The sequence below is a fragment of the Hypanus sabinus genome, chromosome 11 (genome assembly GCF_030144855.1).
Source record: "Hypanus sabinus isolate sHypSab1 chromosome 11, sHypSab1.hap1, whole genome shotgun sequence".
Lineage (NCBI taxonomy): Eukaryota > Metazoa > Chordata > Chondrichthyes > Myliobatiformes > Dasyatidae > Hypanus > Hypanus sabinus.
Genome location: NC_082716.1, coordinates 17725922 through 17737269, shown reverse-complemented (window position 1 = coordinate 17737269; position 11348 = coordinate 17725922). Strand labels below are relative to the sequence as shown.

At 44.1% G+C, this 11348-nt stretch overlaps 1 protein-coding gene across 1 annotated transcript in view; it reads right to left on the bottom strand.

The window, feature by feature from the left end:
• Positions 1-5433: 5433 nt before the first annotated feature.
• Positions 5434-11348, bottom strand: part of LOC132401540 (volume-regulated anion channel subunit LRRC8A-like) — a 28047-nt gene continuing 22132 nt past the window's right edge. Inside the window, exon 2 of the mRNA XM_059983561.1 lies at positions 5434-5725. Within this exon, the coding sequence (XP_059839544.1) occupies positions 5453-5725 (273 nt within the window). The 3' untranslated portion in view covers positions 5434-5452. The remainder of the gene's footprint in view (positions 5726-11348) is intronic.

Genomic DNA, 11348 nt, shown 5'->3' with positions numbered 1-11348 from the left:
CATTCTCCCAAAAAACAGAAACCACTTGAACATTGTTACTTAAGGTTTTTACTGTCATAACTTGAACCAAATATTTCAACTCTTGCTAAAAACCAGCAAGCTCAAGGATCACTGAGATATCAAAGCTGCCGTACAGTGCACGGGTAGGTTTAAAGACAAATAAAAATTTAAAGCAAAATCATTTTTTTCGTGTTAGCATATGATAGACATGTTTTTACACCATGGCAGTGGAGGGGGGGGGGCTGAAAGCATATTGTGCCTAAGAGGGTCATTGGCAAGTATGAAGGTGCTTTCGGAGGGCCTTAAGCTAAAAAAAAAGTTTGGAAAACACTGGTCTAGATGAATGGTCTTAACCGGAAATGTTGAGTCTATTTCCCGCCATAGATTTTGCCTGACTCACCGAGGTCCTCCAACAGGAATTGGCCCTCTTGGCTTTCCAGGCTATTTAAATTTTCACCAACAGGTGGATATAATAACGCTACTAATGTGCCAGAAACCCCGGATCAATCCTGCCGCTGTCTGCAAGGAATTTGTACACTCCTACGGATGCTCTAGTTTCCTCCCACATTCCAAAGACAAATAAGTTAATAGGTTAACTGGTCACCTGGGTAAAATTGAGATGTGTCTTGTTTGGCCAGAAGCACCTGTTACCATGCTGAATCTCAAATAAGTAAATAATAACAACTACAATTCCTATGTTTGTAGGCGTGGCATATTTGAACATCAAATGATGCGTTTTGCTGAAAAGCAAGTTTACATGTTTCAGAATCCAATGTTTCATAAGAGGTGTGTCTTGGTTTGAGAATTTCCATTTTAGTGTCAGGGATCTGTTAATTTTATGACTCTAATCTGGCGATGGTCAAGTACCTGGAGGTCACTTTAAAGGAAGGATGCCAGTAAGCTTCAGAGGGTGCAGAAAGGATTCACAAGGATGATACCAGGACTGCAGGGCAACAGTTATATAGACAAAGACTATTTTCTAAACAGGGAGTAAGTTCAGAAACTGAAAGTTCGAAGAGACTTAGGAGTCCAAATACAGCATTTCCTAAAAGGTTAACTTTCAGGTGAAGTGTGATGTTAGTATTCATTGCCAGATGATTAGAATATAAAAGCAAGGATGTAATGCTGAGGCTTTATAAAGCACTGGCCAGACTGCACTCAGGGTATTGTGAGCAGTTTTGGGCCCCTTATCTAAGAAAGAATGTGTTGCCATCCAGAGGGGGGTTTGGGCCTTGTGGTGATCCCATGAATGAAAGGGTTAATGTAAGAAGAACATTTGATAATTCTGGGCTTGTACTTGCGGAGTTTAGAAGAATGGGGGGGAAGGGGAAAATCTCATTGAAACTTATAGAATATTGAAAAGCTTAGATGGAGTGGACATCGAGAGGATGTTTACTATCGTGAGGGAGTCTAGGACTAGCGGTCACAGGCACAGAACAGAAGGATGTCCTTTAGCACAGAGATAATGAGGAATTTCTCTAGATAGGGGGTGAATCGGTGGAATGCTATGCTGCAGGTGGCAGAGGAGGCCAATTCATTGGGTATATTTAAAGCAGAGGTTGATAGGTTCTTGATTAGTTAGGGTATCAAAGGTATGGAGAGAAGGCAAGAGATTAGGGTTGAGAAGGATAATATGGTTGAGTGGTGGAGCAGACTGAATGGGGCGAGTGGCATTACTCTGCTCCTGTGTCTTATCATCTTACACCGAGAGGCTGGGGCTTTTCCATCTGGGGTGCAGGAGGCTGATGGGTGACCTCACAGAGGTTTATACAGCTATGAGTGGCATAGATAAGGTGAATGGTCACAGTGCTTTTACACAGAGTGAAAGGGAAGATTTTAGCAGCAAGGTTTTCACACAGAGTGTGGTGAGAATGTAGAGCAGAACAAGCTACCAGAGGAAGTGGAAAAGGCAGATAAAAATACAACATGTAGAAGACATTTGGACAGGTACATAGATATAAAGGGTTTGGAGGGTTATGGGCCAAATGCAGGCAAGTGCGAGTAGCTTGAATAGACACTTTGGTGTCAGCATGGACTAGTTGTGGGGGGGGGGGGGGGTTGTTCTCTGTACTGTACAACTCTATGACTGCAGGCTAAAGGGAGTCATTTGTGTAGCAACATGGCCAAGACGGACAATTTAGTCTAAACAGGCATTTTCCTTGCTGCTTTCCTCTTTGGAGCAAAGCAGAGGTGTAGAAAATGATCAGAGGAGTAGATCGAGTGGAGAGCTAGAGACTTCTTTCGCAGAGTGGAAAAGCCTAAAAGATGGGGCATAATTTTTAAGGTGATTGCAGTAGAGCATAGGGGCAATGTCAGAGGCAAGTCTTTCTACACAGAGATTGGTGGGTTCATGGAGCTCCAAACTTCAGGGGTTTGCTTTGCTTCTGTGTTATTCCTCACTTGTAGCCAAAGAAATGTGCTTAACTGTGAGTGTTTACATTGCTTGTATGTGCATGGGCCAGTGTTTCTTTGTGTATGTGCATGGGCCAGTGTTTCTTTCTGTATGTGCATGGGCCAGTGTTTCTTTGTGTATGTGCATGGGCCAGTGTTTCTTTGTGTATGTGCATGGGCCAGTGTTTCTTTCTGTCTGTGCATGGGCCAGTGTTTCTTTGTGTCTGTGCATAGGCCAGTGTTTCTTTGTGTCTGTGCATGGGCCAGTGTTTCTTTGTGTATGTGCATGGGCCAGTGTTTCTTTCTGTCTGTGCATGGGCCAGTGTTTCTTTCTGTCTGTGCATAGGCCAGTGTTTCTTTGTGTCTGTGCATGGGCCAGTGTTTCTTTCTGTATGTGCATGGGCCAGTGTTTCTTTGTGTATGTGCATGGGCCAGTGTTTCTTTGTGTATGTGCATGGGCCAGTGTTTCTTTCTGTCTGTGCATGGGCCAGTGTTGCTGTGTGTATGTGCATGGGCCAGTGTTTCTTTGTGTCTGTGCATGGGCCAGTGTTTCTTTGTGTCTGTGCATGGGCCAGTGTTTCTTTGTGTATGTGCATGGGCCAGTGTTTCTTTCTGTCTGTGCATGGGCCAGTGTTTCTTTGTGTCTGTGCATGGGCCAGTGTTTCTTTCTGTCTGTGCATGGGCCAGTGTTTCTTTGTGTCTGTGCATGGGCCAGTGTTGCTGCAGAGCTTGCAAACAAAGGATGCTGGTATTGCACACTCAGCATGCTCTGGGGCTACGTACAAGGAACCTCATAACCAATTGTTTCTTTCTGCACAGGGGCAAGAGGCAAAATATTAAGACCTTAAAACAGGAGCAGAAATAGACCATTGAGTCTGGTTCATCATTTCATTATGGCAGATACATTTCCCTCTCAACCCCATTCTCCTGCCTTTTCCCTGTAACCATTCATGCCCTAACTAATCAAGGACCTATCAACCTCTGCCTTAAATACACCCAATGATCTAGCCTGCATAGCCCCCTGTAGTAATGAATTCCACAGATTCACCACCCTTTGGCTAACAAAATTCCTCTATCTCCATTCTAACTAAACATCCCCTCTATTCTGAGGCTGTGTCCTCTGGTCCTAGACTCCCCAACTGTAGAAAACATCCTCTTCACATCCAATGTATCCTGCCCTTTCAATATTCAACAGGTTTCAATGAGATCTCCCCCTCCCCCCACATCATCTAAATTCCAGCAAGTACAGACCTAGAGGCATCAAACACTCCTCATATGATGCCTTTAATTCACGGAATCATTTTCGTGAACCTCCTTTGAACCCTCTCCAATGTTTAGCATATCCTTTCTAAGATAAGGGGCCTAAAACACCTAGTGGTGACTAGTGGTGTTCCACAAGGGTCAGTGTTGGGACCAGTTCTTTTTACGTTGCATGTCAGTGACTTAGATGATGAATTTTATGGCTTTGTGGCCAATACGAAGACAGGTGGAGGAGCAAGTAGTGTTGAGGAAGCTGGGAGACTGCAAAAGCACTTAGACAGATTAGGAGAATGGGCAAAGAAGTGGCAGATGAAATACTGTATTGGGAAGTGTCTTAAAGGAGTGATGCTGAAACACATCACTTCTGCATACTAAATGATTCCAAAAGCACATGCAAAATATTTAAACACATTTCTATCTTTCCAAAACATACATTCAGTGGCAACGTTATTAGGTACACCTGTACACCTACTTGTTAATGCAAATCTCCATTCAGCCAATCATGTGGCAGCAACCCGATGCATAAAAGCATGCCAACATTGTCAATTGAACTGAATTGACTTTATTACTTACATCCTTCATATACATGAGGAGTAAAAGTCTTTACGTTAAGTCTCCATCTAAACGTGCAATGTGCAATTTATAGTAATTTGTAATAAATAGTATATACAACAGATTCAGTTGTTGTTCAGACCAAGTATCAGGATGGGGACGAAACGTGATTAAGTGACTTTGGGGAACAATTGTTGGTGCCAGACAGGATAGATCGAGTATCTCAGAAACTACTGATCTCCAGGATTTTCAGACACAACCGTCTCTAGAATTTGAAGAGAATGGTGCAAAAAAACCCTCCCCCCAAAAAAATCAAGTGAGCAGCAGTTCTGTGGGCCTAAATTCCTCGTTAATGAGAGAGGTCAGAGGAGAATGGCCGGACTGGTTGAAGCTGACAAGAAGGCGACAGTAACGTGTATAGCCATGAGTTACAACAGTGGTGTGCAGAAGAACATCTCTGAATGCACAACACGTTGAACCTTGAAATGTTTGGACTACAGCAGCAGAAGAGCACGGAATACACTCAGTGGCCAACAAGTGTATTTTAGGAAGAATGTAATGCTGTTCATTGCATGTTCTGAATTGTTTCCCCAAATTCATAAGATTAAAGTGCAGAGCAAGGAAATATAAATAAATCTTTTAGATATGTTAGTACATAGAATTTCCAAAGGGCTTGACACAGAGTGAATTGTGGATATGTGGGGGTGGGGAGGAGTGGGCCTTCAATTAGATTATTCATTAAAAAAGAAACTGAATTCAGGATTTTAAAGAAATCAATTAGTCTTTTAATCCAATTTTATTTAAAACTTTATATACTTACTTTGGAAATCTGCAATATAACCCCTCCTCCCCACCCCCACCCACAGATTCCCAGACTATACAATGTGCAAATTTAAATGTTCTGCAAATGTTACGAAAAGCCATGAATCAGCAAATTTATGTTACCTTGTAAGGGGGATAACTGGTTCATCATTACACTGCCATTTTCAGTTTCTTGATTAATGTTCAAATCATTTCCTTCTCCCACTACACAATACTTCACAAAGATCGACTCATTCCCGTGTCACGTTAGTGATGTTTTGTGGTGGGGGGGGGGGAGTATGTGTGTCTCCTGGGTGCCTGGCATCTGTTAGCAACTCATGCTGAAAATGCACATGGCTGCAATCCAAGGTCCTCACCAAGAATAGAAGATGGAGATTTCTTCCCATAGCCTCTGCGAGCGATGAGCCAATTTGAAAACATGTTCCGGTTATACTTGGTCTTTATCGCTTCCTTTCAAATGTTCTCTGACAGCAGCAGGTAATGTGTTTAGCAGGACCTCTTCCACCACAAGCCCGCCCTGTTTTAAGCTGCATCGGCTCAGTTCTTCAGGCAAGACCTCTAACTGGTTTCCCATAAGTTCGAGGGACACAAGATTCACCAGATCGCCCACCAGAGGAGGTAATATTGTCAGGCTATTTCTCCCAACAAGCAACGTCCGCAGCTTCTTGCACAGAAAGAGTCCATTTGGTAAAGCTTCCAACTGTAAAAGAACGTCAAATTTCAAATGAGTCACGGGGTAGCCTCTGTAGAACATTTACTACATATGGAAATCAAATAAAAGCTTGCAGATGCTGGAAATCTGAAACATAAACAGAAAATACTCAACAAGTCAGGCAGCATCTATAGGAAAGATAAACAAAATTGATATTTCAGTTTGGAGATTCTTCGTTAGAGCTGGGAAAAGGAGATAGAAAGGGCGGGTTTAAGTTGCACAGAAGATGGGATAACAATATCATCAACGAGCTTTTCTCTGTAAGTCATCTACTTGTGATATAGGCCGACTTCTTCTCTATTTATTAGTGCATCCTCACCTCCTGGTAATATCCCACAGATCTGCTATTAACAGCCACAGAAGCATAATCACTGTTTAACAGCATTATTCATCCCAAAAGGACTCACCCTACCACAGGTATTCCCTGTTTGTCTTATCTATCCCTTCCAACATCTTTACTTCTGATGAAAGGCCTCCAACTTGAGCAACACACACAAAATGCTGGAGGAACACAGCAGGTCAGGCAGCATCAATGGGAATGAATAAACAGTCGACGTTTCAGGCCGAGACTCTTCATTAGGACTGGAGAAAAAGATGAGGAGCCAGAGTAAGAAAGTGGTGGGGAGGGGTAGGAGGAAGTTAAAGGTAACAGGTGACAGGTGAAACCAGGAGAGGGGGAGGGGTGAAGTTGATTACTGAAAGAGATACAAGACTGGAGAAGCGGGAATCTGATAGGAGCGGACAGAAGGCCACAGAAGAAAGGAAAGGAGCAAGAGCTCCTGAAGGAGGTGATGGGCAGGGAGGGAGATAAGGTGAGAGAGGGAAATGGAATGGTGAATGGCAAAGGGTGAGGGGGCGTTAGTGGAAATTTGAGAATTTGATGTTCATGCCATCAGCTTGGAGACTACCCAGACAGAATATAAGGTGTTGCTCCTCCAGCCTGAGTGTGGCCTCAGCACAGCAGAAGAGGAGGTCATGGACTGACATGTCGGAATGGGAATGGAAATGGGAAGTGGAATTAAAATAGGCGGCCACTGGAAGATCCCACTTTTTCTGGCAGACGGAGCGCAGGTGCTCAGCGAAGTGGTCTCCCAATCTATCACTGATATACAGGAGGCCACACCAGGAGCACCGGATACAGTAGATTACCCCAACAAACTCACAGGTGAAGTATCACCTCACCTGGAAGGACTGTTACGGGCCCTGAATGGCAGCGAGGGAGGAGGTAAAGGGGTAGGTGTAGCACTTGCTTCACTTGCAAGGATAAGTGCCAGCAGGGAGTCAGTGGTGAGGGACAGATGGACAAGGGAGTCACGTAGGGAGTGATCACAGAGGAAACTAGAAAGTGGGGAGAGGGAAAGATGTGCTTGGTGGTGGATTCCTGTTGGAGATGGCGGAAGTTATAGAGAATTATGTGCTGGACATGGAGGCTGGTAGGGTGGTAGGTGAGGACAAGAGGAACCGTATCCCCAATGGGAGGGGGGGGGCAGGAGCATGGGATGAGGGCCTACGTACACAAAATGGCAGAGGGTGGAGGAAGGGAAGCCCCTTTCTTTGAAGAAGGATGACATCTCCTTCGTTCTGGAATGAAAAGCCTCACTCTGAGAGCAGATGAGGGTTTGAGAGAAGGGGATGCCATTTTTACATGTAACAGGGCAGGAAGAGGAATAGTCCAGGAGGCTGTGAGAGTCAGTGGGTTTTAAAAGATAGCAGTAGATAAGCTGGCTCCAGAGATAGAGATGGAGACATTGAGAAAGCAGAGGGAGGAGTTGGAAACGGATTAGCTAAATTTGAGGACAGGGTGGAAGTTGGAGGCAAAGTTGATGAAGTCAACAAGCTTCACATAGGTGCAGGAAGCAGCACCAATGTAGTCATTGATATTACATAGGAAAAGTTGGGGAGTGATACCAGTGTCGGCTTGGAACACAGTCTGTTTCACCTAGCTGACGAAAAGGCAGACATAAGTGGAACACTTGCAAGTGCCCATGGCTACACCTTTTGTTTGAAGAAAGTGGGAGGAGCCGAAGGAGAAATTATTGAGAATGAGGACCTGTTCCACCAGACGGAGGAGAGTGGTGGTGGAGGGGAGCTTGTTGGCTCTGGTGTCCAGAAAGAAATGGAGAGCTTTGAGGCCTTCCTGATGGTGGATGGAGGTGTGTAGGGACTGGACATCCATAGTGAAAATAAGGTGATCAAGGTCAGGGAACTTGAAAGCATTGAAAAGATCAAGAGTATGTGAAGTGTCATGGATGTAGGTAGGAAGGGACTGAACCAGGATGGATAAATCTGATGATGGATATGCAGTATAAGTTCAGAAGGGCAGGGACAACCAGAAACAATGGGTTTACCTGGACAGACAGGTTTATGAATCTTGGGTAGGAGGTAGAAACAGGAGGTATAGGGTGAGGGAACTATGTGGTTGGTGGCAGTGGATGGGAGATCCCCAGGTTAATAAGGTCGGTGATGGTGTGGGAGACAATGGTCTGGTGCTCCCTAGTGGGGTCCTGTTCGAGGAATAAGTAAGGGGAGGTGTCTAAGAATTGTCACTTGGCCTCATTCAGCAAGGTAGAGGTCAGTCCGCCAGATTTCTACAGCACCCCTCTTATCTGAAGATTTGATGGCGTGGTTAGGATTAGTGCAGAGAGAATGGAGAGCACTGCATTCAGAAGGTGTGAGGTTGGAATTGGAGAGAGGAGTGGTGAAGTCTCTGACTTCAACTCTGATTCTGTTCCCACAGAGAAGTGACAGCTGACTGTTTCCAGCATTTTATTTCACTGCATTCACCATTCAATCATAGAATCGTTATGGCACATGAGACCATTTGATCCATTGAGACAATCCTAGCTTCTAATATAGCTATCCCATCATTCTATTCCCTCTTTTACGTTATTGCAATGAGACTCAACATTAGGTTGAGCAACGACACCTCATCATCTGTCCAAGTTTGTCACAGTCTTTCAAACTGCGTTCTCTCAGTCTTTCATTTCCTTCTATAGATGCACAGTGGAGATTATCCTGACTGGTTGCATCATAACCTTGTATCAAAACACCAATGCCTAGGAACCGAAAAGCCTACAGAAAGTGGTGGCTACAGCCCAGTCTATCACAGGAAAAAAGCCCTCCCCACCATTGAGCACATCTTCAAGGAGAGCTGCAACAAGAAAGCATCATCAATCTCCAAAGACCCCGCCAGCCCCCCCCTCCCCCCCATCCAGGCCACACTCTTTTCTCACTGCTACCATTTGGCAGGAGGTACAAGAATCTTAGCTCCCAGACTACCAGGTTCAGGAACAGTATAACCCTGGAACCATCCAGCATGGATAACTTCACTCACCTGAACACTGGACTGATTCCACAACCTATGGAAGCACTTTCAAGGACTCTACAACTCATGGTCTCGGGACAATTCACAATGACCAATTAACCTACCCGATATGTCTCTGGACTGTGGAAGGAAACCAGAGAATATGGGGTAAACCCACCCATTCCATGGGAGGACATACAGATTCTGTCCAGATGGCACTCTGAAATCCAATGCCTAAAGCTGTAATAATGTCGCACTGTTATGCTATATATACATTACTTTGCGCACTTTTTCTTCTTTTGCACATTAGTTGTTAGTCTTTATTTATGCATAGTTTTTCATAAACTCTATTGTATTTCTTTATTTTCCTGTAAATGCCTGCAGAAAACGTATCTCAGGGATGTATCTGGTAACGTGTATGGTACATAAGTTGATAATAAACTTACTTTGACTTTGATCCCTTATCAGAAATGGAAAAAAAGAGAAAACAAGTTAGTTTTAAATTAAGGAGCAGCTGCAGATGAATGGATAGGGCAAAGGAAATACATTGTACCTGATGGTGGGGCTAAGACATTGACGAAGTAAGATTAATAATGGAAGTCAATGGAAGGTACAGTAATGATACTGTCCTTTCACCTCATCCCTTCCACCATCCAGTGACCCAAGCAATCCTTCCAGATGCAACAGTGATTCACTTGCAATTCTGATGCACTGTATTCAGAGTTTAGAATGTTTTCCAAGTGCAGATTAAGTGACGGCATAGCACCTACATTCAATACCCAGAGCTGCCTCAGCTTCCTGCTGGCCGTTCCATTAACTCTCTGTCCCATCCCACTCCGAATCAGAATAATAACAGGGTTTATTATCACCGTCTTAGATGATGTGCGATCCATTGTTTTGCTACAACAGTACAGTGCAGATATATAATTACTATAAATTAATTGCTAACTAAATAAATAGTTAAAAAAGTAAATAACTAGGTAGAGTTCATGGGCTCGTGGACCATTCAGAAATCTAATGATGGAGGAGAAGAAACAGTTCCTCAGCTGTTGTGTGTGTGCCTTCAGGCTCCTGCTGCTCCTCCCCAATGGTAGTAATGCAAAGAGGGGACATCCTGGATGGTGAGGACTTTTAATGATGATGCCACCTTCTTGAGGCACCACCTCTTGAAGTTCCCTTGACATCAGGGAGGGTTGTGTCCATGATGAAACTAGTTGAGTCTTGAACCCTCTTGTGATCTGATTGAAGAGCATCTGAAGGCTCTGATGCAACCAGCCAGAATGCTCTCCACCATACATTAATAGGAATTTGCAAGCACTTCTGGTGACATACCAAATCTCCTCAAATTCCTAACAAATTAGAGATGTTGGCATGCCTTCTTCATGATGTTTATAGGGCCCCTTCCCCCTCCTTCTTCAGTCCTGACAAAGGGTCTTGGCCCGAAACGTTGACTGCTCGTTTCAACGGATGCTGCCCGACCTACTGAGTTCCTCCAGTTTGTTTATATGTGTTGACTTCTTCATGATTGCATTGATGTGTTAGGCCTGGGATTGATCCTTGGAGATGCTGACACCCAGAAACTTAAAGCAGCTTACCCTTCCATTGCGGACTCTTCAGTGAGGGCTGATTCACCTTCCTGAAGTCCACAGTCATTTCCTCTGTCTTGCAAACATTGTGTGTGAAGGGTTCTCCCTCATTAGCCCTGTTTCTCTTTTTACAGATACTGTGTGACCTGCTGAGTGGTCCAGCATTTAACTCAGATTTCCAGCAGCTGCACTTTTAGATTTCACTAACTTTTAGTTAGTGAAACCCTTCATCACTGAAACCATCTTTTCTGGACCCTCCATTACACCATTGGACTGTAAGACAAAACAGCAGATTTAGGTCATTTTGCCCATCAAGTCTGTTCTGGCATTTATTCTGGCAGAGCCATTCCATCATGGCTGATTTATTATCCCTCTCAACCCCATTCTCAGGTCTTCTCCCTGTAACCTTTGACACCCTTACTAATCAAGAACCTGTCAACTTCAGCTTTTAATATACCCAATGACTTGGCCTTCATAACCTTCTGTGGCAATGAATTCCACAGTCTGCCACCTCTGGCTGAAGAAATTCCTCCTCATCTCTGTCCTAAATGGTTGACTCTCTATTCTGAGACTGTGCTCTCTGTTTCTCGACTCCCCTAACTATAGGAAACACGTTCTCCATGTCTACTCTATCTGGGCATTTCAATATTTGATAGATTTCAATGAGATCCCCCTCATTCTTCTAAACTCCAGAATTATATCCTTCCTATGAAATGCATTG